The 15,095-nt window shown below is 53.2% G+C and overlaps 1 protein-coding gene across 14 annotated transcripts in view; it reads right to left on the bottom strand.

The window, feature by feature from the left end:
- LOC137357390 (G2/mitotic-specific cyclin-B3-like) overlaps positions 1 to 15,095 on the bottom strand; it is a 62,633-nt gene that overhangs the window by 30,743 nt on the left and 16,795 nt on the right. For 7 of the 14 annotated variants that reach the window (XM_068023712.1, XM_068023714.1, XM_068023715.1 and 4 more), the window contains 3 exons: positions 15,031 to 15,081; positions 4,061 to 4,268; positions 3,109 to 3,204 (listed from right to left, as the gene is read on the bottom strand). In XM_068023712.1, coding sequence (XP_067879813.1) covers positions 3,109 to 3,204; positions 4,061 to 4,171 — 207 coding nt within the window. In that variant the 5' untranslated portion in view covers positions 4,172 to 4,268; positions 15,031 to 15,081. The remainder of the gene's footprint in view (positions 1 to 3,108; positions 3,205 to 4,060; positions 4,269 to 15,030; positions 15,082 to 15,095) is intronic. The other 7 variants (XM_068023707.1, XM_068023708.1, XM_068023703.1 and 4 more) reach the window with 5 other exon arrangements.

Genomic DNA, 15,095 nt, shown 5'->3' on the forward strand with positions numbered 1-15,095 from the left:
GAGTAAACTTGTGGGGAATATAAAAACTGACTGTAAAAGCTTCTATAAATATGTGAAGAGAAAAAGATTAGTGAAGACAAATGTAAGTCCCTTACAGTCAGAAACGGGGGAAATTATAATGGGGAACAAAGAAATGGCAGAACAATTAAACACATATTTTGGTTCTGTCTTCACAAAGGAGAACACAAATAACCTACTAGAAATATTAGGAAACTAAGAGTCTAATGAGAGGGAGGAACTGAAGGAAATCAGTATTAGTAAATAAATAGTGCTAGGGAAATTAATGGGATTAAAGGCTGATAAATTCCCAGGGCCTGATAATCTACATCCCAGAGTACTAAAGGAAGTGGCCCTGGAAATAATGGATGTATTGGTGGTCATCTTCCAAAATTCTATAGACTCTGGAGCAGTTCCTACAGACTGGAGGGTGGCAAATGTAACCCCACTATTTAAAAAAGGAGGGAGAGAAAAAAAAAACAGGGAATTACAGATCAGTTAGCATTACATCAGGAGTGGGGAAAAGGCTAGAGTCTATCATAAAGGATGTGATAGCAGAATGGGATTGGGCAAAGTCAGCATGGGTTTACGAAAGGGAAGTCATGCTTAACAAATCTACTGGAGTTTTTTTGAGGATGTAACTAGTAGAATAGATAATGGAGAACCAGTGGATGTGGTGTATTTGGATTTTCAGAAGGCTTTTGATGAGGTCCCACATAAAAGGTTAGTGTGCAAAATTAAAGCACAAGGGACTGGGGATTGAGAATTGGTTGACAGACAAGAAACAGAGAGTAGGAATAAACAGGTCTTTTTCCGGGCAGTGACTAGTGGGTACCGCAGGGATCAGTGCTTGGGCCCCAGCTATTCACAATATATATTAATGACTGGGGTGAGGGAACTATATGTAACATTTCCAAGTTTGCAGACGACACAAAGCTGGGGGGGAATGTGAGCTGTGAGGAGGGTGCAAAGAGGTTCCAATGTGATTTGGACAAGTTGGGTGAGTGGAAAAATGCATGACCGACGCAGTATAAAGTGAATAAATGTGAGGTTATCCACTTTGGTTGTAAAAACAGAAAGGCAGATTATCTGAATGGTGATAGATTGGGAAAGGGGGAGGTGCAACGAGACCTGGGTGTCCTTGTACACCAGTCGCTGAAAGCAAGCATTCAGGTGCAGCAAGCAATTAGGAAGGCGAATGGTCTGTTGGCCTTTATTGCAAGAGGATTTGAGTACAGGAGCAAGGATGTCTGACTGCAGTTATACAGGGCCTTGGTGAGACCACATCTGGAGTATTGTGTGCCATTTTGGTCTCCTTATCTGAGGAAGGATGTTCTTGCCATGGAGGGAGTGCAAAGAAGATTTACTAGGCTGATTCCTGGGATGGTAGGATTGACATATGAGGAGAGATTGGGTCGACTAGGCCTATATTCACGAGTTTAGAAGAATGAAGGGGGATCTCATAGAAACCTATAACATTCTAACAGGACTAGACAGGGTAGAAGCAGGGAGGATGTTCCCGATGGCTGGGGAATCCAGAACCAGGGGTCACAGTCTCAGGATACGGGATATGCCATTTAGAACCGAGATGAGGAGAAATTTCTTCACTCAGAGGGTGATGAACCTGTGGAATTCTCTACCGCAGAAGGCAGTGGAGGCCAAGTCATTAAATATATTCAAGAAGGAGATAGATATATTTCTTAATGCCAAAGGGATCTAGGGAGATGGGGAGAAAGTGGGAACAGGGTACTGAATTAGATGATCAGCCATGATCGTTTTTGAAAGGCGGAGCAGGCCTGAAGGGCCGAATGGCCTACTCCTTCTCCTATTTTCTATGTTTCAAACCTGATCATTTCCATTTGTGGTCGATGCAAGTTTCAGCTACTATCCATTAGCACCAGCTCCCTGTGAAGTGACACTTGACTTTGCAGCCTTGAAGCTTGATCCTGCCCTTGCCCTGAACTTGCACCATACTCTAATTTCTCTCTCATCAACCCACATGCCCTTCTCTCCGAGCTTGTCTTGTCTGTGATGACCCACCTCCTCCTTTCTTAACCCTGTTCCACCAAACTGCTGGTCACCAACTTCCCTTCCTGACCTCCCTGATAATTGCTAACAGTTTCCTCTCCTCGGCCACTGGGGATTCTGTGACCACGTCAACAAGTGAACAAGAGTTAGAGACTGTGCACGTGTTGCACTACGGTCTTATTTCTTCTTATCTCACTGAAGAAGGAAGAAGTAAACCCAAGGACCATAGTCCAGGACACACTCAATGTTGGAGAGAGCAGGAGAGAAGGTGAGGGAAATCAGCACGCAACCATTGGCCAATGGCAACTGTGGCTGGAGGTCCTGGAGAAACAGGAGTTTGAACAAGGAGAGAGTTCAGTAAGAGTGGGGTAGATGGGGTGAGGCAGCTGGTGGAATTTAAATTCAATTAATTAATTTTTAAAATCTGGATAGTTTAATGGTGCTATCATCGATTGTCATAAAAACCCATCTGGTTCATTAATGTCCTTTAGGGAAGGAAATCTGCTGTGCTTACCTGGTCTGGCCTACATGTGACTCCAGACCCACAGCGATGTGATTGACTCTTAACTGCCCTCTGAAATGGCCTAGCAAGCCACAGTTGTCAAGGGCAATTAGGGATGGGCAACAAATGCTGGCCTTGCCAATGGCACCCACATCTCATGAAAGAATTTAAAAAAAAAGATGGGATGGATTTGGAAGGGGTGGGGAGAAGAGGAGTGGAGTGGGTGAGGAGGGGGATTGGGGAAGAGTGGAATGGGGAGAGGAGGGGAGTCTTAAGGTGTAGAGGTGAGGGGAGAGGAATGGGGACGTGGGAGGTGTGTTCGGAAGAGGAGGGACAGGTACAGAGCAGGGAGGGGATGTGAGGGGATGAATGGAGAAGGGAGGAAAGGGAGAGGAGCAAAGTGGGGAGGGGAGGGGTAGGGAGAGCAGGGGAGGGGAGCAGGGAGAGAAGGACTGACATGGGGAGAGGAGGGGAGGGGGAGCACTCTGGAGGAAGGGGAGCAGAGTGAGGAGGCGAGGGAAGGAAGTAGTTATAGAGACTCTAAGAGAGAAACAATTTGGAAATGTGCAAGCTTGGCTTACATTAGTAATGTCTGCACAGGTTGTTCTCTTTAATACTGGGCCTTGCAGGTGAAGGATGGGCCTCTTCAATAGGCTGCTGTTTTCAAGCGGTGCAGTCTAGTTTAAAAAAAAATGGAGGTTACCAAGAGAACAAGAAACATTAGTAACAGGATTCACTAACAATCTCAACCCTCTCCAACAGATATGCAACCCACCTCCTCCTTTCTCCCCATATCCCCCAGCCCTCTCCCTCACACGCACTCACTCTCTTTTGCTCCAGGAACTCCTCTCATCGTCTCCATATGTACTCAATTGGAAGGAATTGACTAGTGGTGTCCCACAAGGATCTATTCCAGGGCCTCAGCTATTCACTACTTTCATTTATGACTTTAGCTAACACAATAGAGAGCCAGGCATTCAAGTTTGTCAATGACACAAAGACAGGTGATATGGTAAGCAGTGTAGACGGAAGCAAAAAATTACAGAGACATTGATAGATTAAGTGACTGGGCAAAATTGTGGCAAATGGTTTGAGACGTTTTGATGGAGTAGAAAGGCAGAAACTGTTTCCAGTAGCAGAAGCAGCAGTGACCAGAGGACATAGATTTAAGGTAATTAGCAAAAGAAGCCGGGGGAAGAGGAGGAGAATGTTTTTACACAGTGAGTTTTTGTGATCTGGAACGCACTGCCTGAAAGGGCAGTGGAAGCAGATTCAATAGTAACTTTCAAAAGGAGAACTGAATATATACTTGAAAAGGAGAAATTTGCAGGGCAAAGAGCGTGGGGAGTGGAAATAATTGGATAGTTCTTTCAAAGAATGGGAACAGGCATGATGGGCCGAATGGCCTTCCTCTGTGTTGTAAGAGTTCATGATGAACAACAGGATTGTCTTGTAGAATTGAACAGCTTCAGTCCATTTAATGAAGGGAAATCAAAGCAAAAGAGCATTTAGATGAAAACTTCCACACTGTACCTGCTTAATGTCAGCAGCTGTGACCTTCACTGAGCTCCTCAGAATGGCTGGCCGAGTCTTCATCACTCGCCCGAGCTGGTATGCCACAGGTTCAAACCCTGCCTCTGACATGGCAACGCTGGTGAATGACCACAACACGTCAGGAGGAAGAAACAGGTGAGCTCTTGTAAGACTCAATGTCAAAACAAGTGGTCTGTGTTCAAACCTGCTGATAAATCATTCATTAGGGTTACATAGCAATGTAAGGAGGTTTCAGTGTCCCCTCTCTATATCGCACTGTTCCCCAGTGTCTCCCCTCTCTATATCCCAGTGTTCCCCAGTGTGTCCCCTCTCTATATCCCACTGTTCCCCAGTGTGTCCCCTCTCTATATCCCAGTGTTCCCCAGTGTGTCCCCTCTCTATATCCCAGTGTTCCCCAGTGTGTCCCCTCTCTATATCCCACTGTTCCCCAGTGTGTCCCCTCTCTATATCCCACTGTTCCCCAGTGTGTCCCCTCTCTATATCCCAGTGTTCCCCAGTGTGTCCCCTCTCTATATCCCACTGTTCCCCAGTGTGTCCCCTCTCTATATCCCAGTGTTCCCCAGTGTGTCCCCTCTCTATATCCCAGTGTTCCCCAGTGTGTCCCCTCTCTATATCCCACTGTTCCCCAGTGTCTCCCCTCTCTATATCCCACTGTTCCCCAGTGTGTCCCCTCTCTATATCCCACTGTTCCCCAGTGTGTCCCCTCTCTATATCCCAGTGTTCCCCAGTGTGTCCCCTCTCTATATCCCACTGTTCCCCAGTGTGTCCCCTCTCTATATCCCACTGTTCCCCAGTGTGTCCCCTCTCTATATCCCAGTGTTCCCCAGTGTGTCCCCTCTCTATATCCCACTGTTCCCCAGTGTGTCCCCTCTCTATATCCCAGTGTTCCCCAGTGTGTCCCCTCTCTATATCCCACTGTTCCCCAGTGTGTCCCCTCTCTATATCCCACTGTTCCCCAGTGTGTCCCATCTCGATATCCCACTGTTCCCCAGTGTGTCCCCTCTCGATATCCCACTGTTCCCCAGTGTGTCCCCTCTCTATATCCCAGTGTTCCCCAGTGTGTCCCCTCTCTATATCCCACTGTTCCCCAGTGTGTCCCCTCTGTATATCCCACTGTTCCCCAGTGTGTCCCCTCTGTATATCCCACTGTTCCCCAGTGTGTCCCCTCTGTATATCCCACTGTTCCCCAGTGTGTCCCCTCTGTATATCCCACTGTTCCCCAGTGTGTCCCCTCTGTATATCCCACTGTGTCCCCTCTGTATATCCTACTGTTCCCCAGTGTGTCCCCTCTGTATATCCCACTGTTCCCCAGTGTGTCCCCTCTGTATATCCCACTGTTCCCCAGTGTGTCCCCTCTCTATATCCCACTGTTCCCCAGTGTGTCCCCTCTGCATATCCCACTGTTCCCCAGTGTGTCCCCTCTCTATATCCCACTGTTCCCCAGTGTGTCCCCTCGCTATATCCCACTGTTCCCCAGTGTGTCCCCTCTGTATATCCCACTGTTCCCCTCTCTATATCCCACTGTTCCCCAGTGTGTCCCCTCTCTATATCCCACTGTTCCCCAGTGTGTCCCCTCTCTATATCCCACTGTTCCCCAGTGTGTCCCCTTTCTATATCCCACTGTTCCCCAGTGTGTCCCCTCTCTATATCCCACTGTTCCCCACAGTGTCCCCTCTCTATATCCCACTGTTCCCCAGTGTGTCCCCTCTCTATATCCCACTGTTCCCCAGTGTGTCCCCTCTCTATATCCCACTGTTCTCCAGTGTGTCCCCTCTCTATATCCCACTGTTCCCCAGTGTGTCCCCTCTCTATATCCCACTGTTCCCCAGTGTGTCCCCTCTCTATATCCCACTGTTCCCCAGTGTGTCCCCTCTCTATATCCCACTGTTCCCCAGTGTGTCCCCTCCCTCTATATCCCCGTTCCCCAGTGTGTCCCCTCCCTCTATATCCCCCTGTTCCCCAGTGTGTCCCCTCCCTCTATATCCCCCTGTTCCCCAGTGTGTCCCCTCCCTCTATCCCACTGTTCCCCAGTCTGTCCCCTCCCTCTATCCCACTGTTCCCCAGTGTGTCCCCTCCCTCTATCCCACTGTTCCCCAGTGTGTCCCCTCCCTCTATCCCACTGTTCCCCAGTGTGTCCCCTCCCTCTATCCCACTGTTCCCCAGTCTGTCCCCTCCCTCTATCCCACTGTTCCCCAGTGTGTCCCCTCCCTCTATCCCACTGTTCCCCAGTGTGTCCCCTCCCTCTATCCCACTGTTCCCCAGTGTGTCCCCTCCCTCTATCCCACTGTTCCCCAGTGTGTCCCCTCCCTCTATACCACTGTTCCCCAGTGTGTCCCCTCCCTCTATCCCACTGTTCCCCAGTGTGTCCCCTCCCTCTATCCCACTGTTCCCCAGTGTGTCCCCTCCCTCTATACCACTGTTCCCCAGTGTGTCCCCTCCCTCTATCCCACTGTTCCCCAGTGTGTCCCCTCCCTCTATCCCACATTTCCAGTGTGTCTCCTCTCTATATCACACTGTTCCCCAGTGTGTCCCCTCCCTCTATCCCACTGTTCCCCAGTGTGTCCCCTCCCTCTATACCACTGTTCCCCAGTGTGTCCCCTCCCTCTATCCCACTGTTCCCCAGTGTGTCCCCTCCCTCTATCCCACATTTCCAGTGTGTCTCCTCTCTATATCACACTGTTCCCCAGTCTGTCCGCTCTCTATATCCCACTGTTCCCCCATGTGTCCGCTCTCTCTATCCCACTGTTCCATCATGTGTCCCCTCTCTCGATCCCGCTGTTCCCCCATGTGTCCGCTCTCTCGATCCCACTGTTCCCCCATGTGTCCCCCCTCTAGATCCCACTGTTCCCCCATGTGTCCCCTCTCTAGATCCCACTGTTTTCCCATGTGTCCCCACTCTAGATCCCACTGTTCCCCCATGTGTTCCCTCTCTATATCCCACTGTTCCCCCATGTGTCCCCTCTCTCGATCCCACTGTTCCCCCATGTGTCCCCTCTCTCGATCCCACTGTTCCCCCATGTGTCCGCTCTCTAGATCCCACTGTTCCCCCATGTGTCCGCTCTCTAGATCCCACTGTTCCCCCATGTGTTCCCTCTCTATATCCCACTGTTCCCCCATGTGTCCCCTCTCTCGATCCCACTGTTTTCCCATGTGTCCCCTCTCTAGATCCCACTGTTCCCCCATGTGTCCCCTCTCTCGATCCCACTGTTCCCCCATGTGTCCCCTCTCTAGATCCCACTGTTCCCCCATGTGTCCCCTCTCAAGATCCCACTGTTCCCCCATGTGTCCCCTCTCTAGATCCCACTGTTCCCCCATGTGTCCCCTCTCTAGATCCCACTGTTCCCCCATGTGTCCGCTCCCTCGATCCCACTGTTCCCCCATGTGTCCCCTCTCTAGATCCCACTGTTCCCCCATGTGTCCGCTCTCTCGATCCCACTGTTCCCCCATGTGTCCGCTCTCTCTATCCCACTGTTCCCCCATGTGTCCCCTCTCTCTATCCCACTGTTCCCCCATGTGTCCCCTCTCTAGATCCCACTGTTCCCCCATGTGTCCGCTCTCTCGATCCCACTGTTCCCCCATGTGTCCCCCCTCTAGATCCCACTGTTCCCCCATGTGTCCCCTCTCTAGATCCCACTGTTCCCCCATGTGTCCGCTCTCTCGATCCCACTGTTCCCCCATGTGTCCCCTCTCTAGATCCCACTGTTTTCCCATGTGTCCCCACTCTAGATCCCACTGTTCCCCCATGTGTTCCCTCTCTATATCCCACTGTTCCCCCATGTGTCCCCTCTCTCGATCCCACTGTTCCCCCATGTGTCCCCTCTCTAGATCCCACTGTTCCCCCATGTGTCCGCTCTCTAGATCCCACTGTTTTCCCATGTGTCCCCTCTCTAGATCCCACTGTTCCCCCATGTGTCCGCTCTCTCTATCCCACTGTTCCCCCATGTGTCCCCTCTCTAGATCCCACTGTTCCCCCATGTGTCCCCTCTCTAGATCCCACTGTTCCCCCATGTGTCCCCTCTCTCAATCCCACTGTTCCCCCATGTGTCCCCCCTCTAGATCCCACTGTTCCCCCATGTGTCCGCTCTCTCGATCCCACTGTTCCCCCATGTGTCCCCCCTCTAGATCCCACTGTTCCCCCATGTGTCCCCTCTCTAGATCCCACTGTTCCCCCATGTGTCCCCCCTCTAGATCCCACTGTTCCCCCATGTGTCCGCTCTCTCGATCCCACTGTTCCCCCATGTGTCCCCTCTCTAGATCCCACTGTTTTCCCATGTGTCCCCACTCTATATCCCACTGTTACCCCGTGTGTGCCCTCCCTATATCACACTGTTCCCCAGTCTGCCCGCTCTCTATATCCCACTGTTTCCCAGTCTGCCCGCTCTCTATATCCCACTGTTCCCCAGTCTGCCCGCTCTCTATATCCCACTGTTCCCCAGTCTGCCCGCTCTCTATATCCCACCGTTCCACAGTGTCCCGCATCTCTCTATCCCACTGTTCCCCAGTGTGTCCCCTCTCTCTATCCCACTGTTCCCCAGTGTGTCCCATCCCTCTATATCCCTCTGTTCCCCAGTGTGTCCCCTCCCTCGATATCCCCCTGTTCCCCAGTGTGTCCCCTCTCTATATCCCACTGTTCCCCAGTGTGTCCCCTCCCTCGATATCCCCCTGTTCCCCAGTGTGTCCCCTCTCTATATCGCACTGTTCCCCAGTGTGTCCCCTCTCTCTATCCCACATTTCCAGTGTGTCCCCTCTCTACATCCCACTGTTCCCCAGTGTGTCCCTTCTCTATATCCCACTGTTCCCCAGTGTGTCCCCTCCCTCTATATCCCCCTGTTCCCCAGTGTGTCCCCTCTCTCTATATCCCCCTGTTCCCCAGTGTGTCCCTTCTCTATATCCCCCTGTTCCCCAGTGTGTCCCCTCTCTATATCCCACTGTTCCCCAGTGTGTCACCTCTCTATATCGCACTGTTCCCCAGTGTGTCCCCTCTCTCTATCCCACATTTCCAGTGTGTCCCCTCTCTATATCCCACTGTTCCCCAGTGTGTCACCTCTCTATATCCCACTGTTCCACAGTGTGTCCCCTTCCTCCATACCACTGTTCCCCAGTGTGTCCCTTCTCTATATCCCACTGTTCCCCAGTGTGTCCCCTCCCTCTATATCCCCCTGTTCCCCAGTGTGTCCCCTCTCTCTATATCCCCCTGTTCCCCAGTGTGTCCCCTCCCTCAAATCCCACTGTTCCCCAGTGTCCCCCCTCCCTCTAACTCCCACTGTTCCCCAGTGTGTCCCCTCCCTCTATCTCCCACTGTTCCCCAGTGTGTCCCCTCCCTCTATATCCCCCTGTTCCCCAGTGTGTCCCTCTCTCTATATCCCACTGTTCCCCAGTGTGTCCCCTCCCTCTATCCCACTGTTCCCCAGTGTGTCCCCTCCCTCTATCCCACTGTTCCCCAGTGTGTCCCCTCCCTCTATACCACTGTTCCCCAGTGTGTCCCCTCCCTCTATCCCACTGTTCCCCAGTGTGTCCCCTCCCTCTATCCCACTGTTCCCCAGTGTGTCCCCTCCCTCTATACCACTGTTCCCCAGTGTGTCCCCTCCCTCTATCCCACTGTTCCCCAGTGTGTCCCCTCCCTCTATCCCACATTTCCAGTGTGTCTCCTCTCTATATCACACTGTTCCCCAGTGTGTCCCCTCCCTCTATCCCACTGTTCCCCAGTGTGTCCCCTCCCTCTATACCACTGTTCCCCAGTGTGTCCCCTCCCTCTATCCCACTGTTCCCCAGTGTGTCCCCTCCCTCTATCCCACATTTCCAGTGTGTCTCCTCTCTATATCACACTGTTCCCCAGTCTGTCCGCTCTCTATATCCCACTGTTCCCCCATGTGTCCGCTCTCTCTATCCCACTGTTCCATCATGTGTCCCCTCTCTCGATCCCGCTGTTCCCCCATGTGTCCGCTCTCTCGATCCCACTGTTCCCCCATGTGTCCCCCCTCTAGATCCCACTGTTCCCCCATGTGTCCCCTCTCTAGATCCCACTGTTTTCCCATGTGTCCCCACTCTAGATCCCACTGTTCCCCCATGTGTTCCCTCTCTATATCCCACTGTTCCCCCATGTGTCCCCTCTCTCGATCCCACTGTTCCCCCATGTGTCCCCTCTCTCGATCCCACTGTTCCCCCATGTGTCCGCTCTCTAGATCCCACTGTTCCCCCATGTGTCCGCTCTCTAGATCCCACTGTTCCCCCATGTGTTCCCTCTCTATATCCCACTGTTCCCCCATGTGTCCCCTCTCTCGATCCCACTGTTTTCCCATGTGTCCCCTCTCTAGATCCCACTGTTCCCCCATGTGTCCCCTCTCTCGATCCCACTGTTCCCCCATGTGTCCCCTCTCTAGATCCCACTGTTCCCCCATGTGTCCCCTCTCAAGATCCCACTGTTCCCCCATGTGTCCCCTCTCTAGATCCCACTGTTCCCCCATGTGTCCCCTCTCTAGATCCCACTGTTCCCCCATGTGTCCGCTCCCTCGATCCCACTGTTCCCCCATGTGTCCCCTCTCTAGATCCCACTGTTCCCCCATGTGTCCGCTCTCTCGATCCCACTGTTCCCCCATGTGTCCGCTCTCTCTATCCCACTGTTCCCCCATGTGTCCCCTCTCTCTATCCCACTGTTCCCCCATGTGTCCCCTCTCTAGATCCCACTGTTCCCCCATGTGTCCGCTCTCTCGATCCCACTGTTCCCCCATGTGTCCCCCCTCTAGATCCCACTGTTCCCCCATGTGTCCCCTCTCTAGATCCCACTGTTCCCCCATGTGTCCGCTCTCTCGATCCCACTGTTCCCCCATGTGTCCCCTCTCTAGATCCCACTGTTTTCCCATGTGTCCCCACTCTAGATCCCACTGTTCCCCCATGTGTTCCCTCTCTATATCCCACTGTTCCCCCATGTGTCCCCTCTCTCGATCCCACTGTTCCCCCATGTGTCCCCTCTCTAGATCCCACTGTTCCCCCATGTGTCCGCTCTCTAGATCCCACTGTTTTCCCATGTGTCCCCTCTCTAGATCCCACTGTTCCCCCATGTGTCCGCTCTCTCTATCCCACTGTTCCCCCATGTGTCCCCTCTCTAGATCCCACTGTTCCCCCATGTGTCCCCTCTCTAGATCCCACTGTTCCCCCATGTGTCCCCTCTCTCAATCCCACTGTTCCCCCATGTGTCCCCCCTCTAGATCCCACTGTTCCCCCATGTGTCCGCTCTCTCGATCCCACTGTTCCCCCATGTGTCCCCCCTCTAGATCCCACTGTTCCCCCATGTGTCCCCTCTCTAGATCCCACTGTTCCCCCATGTGTCCCCCCTCTAGATCCCACTGTTCCCCCATGTGTCCGCTCTCTCGATCCCACTGTTCCCCCATGTGTCCCCTCTCTAGATCCCACTGTTCCCCCATGTGTCCCCTCTCTAGATCCCACTGTTTTCCCATGTGTCCCCACTCTATATCCCACTGTTACCCCGTGTGTGCCCTCCCTATATCACACTGTTCCCCAGTCTGCCCGCTCTCTATATCCCACTGTTTCCCAGTCTGCCCGCTCTCTATATCCCACTGTTCCCCAGTCTGCCCGCTCTCTATATCCCACCGTTCCACAGTGTCCCGCATCTCTCTATCCCACTGTTCCCCAGTGTGTCCCCTCTCTCTATCCCACTGTTCCCCAGTGTGTCCCATCCCTCTATATCCCTCTGTTCCCCAGTGTGTCCCCTCCCTCGATATCCCCCTGTTCCCCAGTGTGTCCCCTCTCTATATCCCACTGTTCCCCAGTGTGTCCCCTCCCTCGATATCCCCCTGTTCCCCAGTGTGTCCCCTCTCTATATCGCACTGTTCCCCAGTGTGTCCCCTCTCTCTATCCCACATTTCCAGTGTGTCCCCTCTCTACATCCCACTGTTCCCCAGTGTGTCCCTTCTCTATATCCCACTGTTCCCCAGTGTGTCCCCTCCCTCTATATCCCCCTGTTCCCCAGTGTGTCCCCTCTCTCTATATCCCCCTGTTCCCCAGTGTGTCCCTTCTCTATATCCCCCTGTTCCCCAGTGTGTCCCCTCTCTATATCCCACTGTTCCCCAGTGTGTCACCTCTCTATATCGCACTGTTCCCCAGTGTGTCCCCTCTCTCTATCCCACATTTCCAGTGTGTCCCCTCTCTATATCCCACTGTTCCCCAGTGTGTCACCTCTCTATATCCCACTGTTCCACAGTGTGTCCCCTTCCTCCATACCACTGTTCCCCAGTGTGTCCCTTCTCTATATCCCACTGTTCCCCAGTGTGTCCCCTCCCTCTATATCCCCCTGTTCCCCAGTGTGTCCCCTCTCTCTATATCCCCCTGTTCCCCAGTGTGTCCCCTCCCTCAAATCCCACTGTTCCCCAGTGTCCCCCCTCCCTCTAACTCCCACTGTTCCCCAGTGTGTCCCCTCCCTCTATCTCCCACTGTTCCCCAGTGTGTCCCCTCCCTCTATATCCCCCTGTTCCCCAGTGTGTCCCTCTCTCTATATCCCACTGTTCCCCAGTGTGTCCCCTCTCTCTATATCCCCCTGTTCCCCAGTGTGTCCCCTCTCTCTATCCCACATTTCCAGTGTGTCCCCTCTCTCTATATCCCCCTGTTCCCCAGTGTGTCCCCTCTCTCTATCCCACATTTCCAGTGTGTCCCCTCTCTCTATATCCCCCTGTTCCCCAGTGTGTCCCCTCTCTCTATCCCACATTTCCAGTGTGTCCCCTCTCTCTATATCCCCCTGTTCCCCAGTGTGTCCCCTCTCTCTATCCCACATTTCCAGTGTGTCCCCTCTCTCTATATCCCACTGTTCCCCAGTGTGTCCCCTCTCTCTATATCCCCCTGTTCCCCAGTGTGTCCCCTCTCTCTATATCCCCCTGTTCCCCAGTGTGTCCCCTCCCTCTATCTCCCCCTGTTCCCCAGTGTCCCCCCTCCCTCTATCTCCCACTGTTCCCCAGTGTGTCCCCTCTCTCTATATCCCCCTGTTCCCCAGTGTGTCCCCTCCCTCAAATCCCACTGTTCCCCAGTGTGTCCCCTCTCTCTATCCCACATTTCCAGTGTGTCCCCTCTCTCTATATCCCCCTGTTCCCGTGTGTCCCCTCCCTCTATCCCACTGTTCCCCAGTGTGTCCCCTCTCTCTATCCCACTGTTCCCCAGTGTGTCCCCTCTCTCTATCCCACATTTCCAGTGTGTCCCCTCTCTCTATCCCACTGTTCCCCAGTGTCCCCCCTCCCTCTATATCCTACTGTTCCCCAGTGTGTCCCCTCCCTCAAATCCCACTGTTCCCCAGTGTCCCCCCTCCCTCTATATCCCACTGTTCCCCAGTGTGTCCCCTCCCTCTATATCCCACTGTTCCCCAGTGTGTCCCCTCCCTCTATCTCCCCCTGTTCCCCAGTGTGTCCCCTCCCTCTATCTCCCCCTGTTCCCCAGTGTGTCCCCTCCCTCTATCTCCCCCTGTTCCCCAGTGTGTCCCCTCCCTCTATATCCCACTGTTCCCCAGTGTGTCCCCTCCCTCTATCTCCCCCTGTTCCCCAGTGTGTCCCCTCCCTCTATATCCCACTGTTCCCCAGTGTGTCCCCTCCCTCTATCCCACTGTTCCCCAGTGTGTCCCCTCCCTCTATCCCACTGTTCCCCAGTGTGTCCCCTCCCTCTATCCCACTGTTCCCCAGTGTGTCACCTCTCTATATCGCACTGTTCCCCAGTGTGTCCCCTCTCTCTATCCCACATTTCCAGTGTGTCCCCTCTCTACATCCCACTGTTCCACAGTGTGTCCCCTTCCTCCATACCACTGTTCCCCAGTGTGTCCCTTCTCTATATCCCACTGTTCCCCAGTGTGTCCCCTCTCTCTATATCCCCCTGTTCCCCAGTGTGTCCCCTCCCTCAAATCCCACTGTTCCCCAGTGTCCCCCCTCCCTCTATATCCCCCTGTTCCCCAGTGTGTCCCCTCCCTCTATATCCCCCTGTTCCCCAGTGTGTCCCCTCCCTCCATATCCCCCTGTTCCCCAGTGTGTCCCCTCCCTCCATATCCCCCTGTTCCCCAGTGTGTCCCCTCCCTCCATATCCCCCTGTTCCCCAGTGTGTCCCCTCCCTCTATATCCCCCTGTTCCCAGTGTGTCCCCTCCCTCTATATCCCCCTGTTCCCCAGTGTGTCCCCTCCCTCTATATCCCCCTGTTCCCCAGTGTGTCCCCTCCCTCCATATCCCCCTGTTCCCCAGTGTGTCCCCTCCCTCCATATCCCCCTATTCCCCAGTGTGTCCCCTCCCTCGATATCCCCCTGTTCCCAGTGTGTCCCCTCCCTCTATATCCCCCTGTTCCCCAGTGTGTCCCCTCCCTCTATATCCCCCTGTTCCCCAGTGTGTCCCCTCCTTCCATATCCCCCTGTTCCCCAGTGTGTCCCCTCCCTCCATATCCCCCTGTTCCCCAGTGTGTCCCCTCCCTCTAAATCCCACTGTCTGGGAAGTCCTGAATTGTGAAAGGTGCTACAGAAATGCCAGTCTTTCTTTTTAAACATTGCTGGTGGAAATGACACTGCTGCCCCCTTCTGATACTTGTGGTGTACTGCGAGTAGCCTCTGGGGTCTTGGCCCAGCTGTCGCATGGCCGCTGCACAGGGTAATAGTCCTCTGCGGGTTTCCCCTTCCAGCACATTTAAATGGGGGCTCTGCATGTTATAAATGGGGCATCTGTTTGGCAAACAGTTTCCCTCTTGGCAGTTTAGCAACTTCTAACGTCTGGTATTTCAACCAGCTGGCCACCTACCCTGAGCAGGCAGCATCAGCCCACTACTCAACCACAGTCAACAGACTGGTGAAATAGGCAAACACATGGCAAACCAAGTTTAACACAGAGAATTCTGAAGTGATGCATTTTGTTTGAAAGATTGACAAGAGGCACTATACACTCATTGGTACAATTTTAAAAGAGGTGCAGAAGCTGACAGACCTGGGAGTTTAGGTATACAAATCATTGAAGCTGGCAGGACGAGTTGATAAACTGTTAAAAAAGCA

This window comes from Heterodontus francisci, chromosome 48 (genome assembly GCF_036365525.1).
Source record: "Heterodontus francisci isolate sHetFra1 chromosome 48, sHetFra1.hap1, whole genome shotgun sequence".
In the NCBI taxonomy this organism is placed as follows: Eukaryota; Metazoa; Chordata; class Chondrichthyes; order Heterodontiformes; family Heterodontidae; genus Heterodontus; species Heterodontus francisci.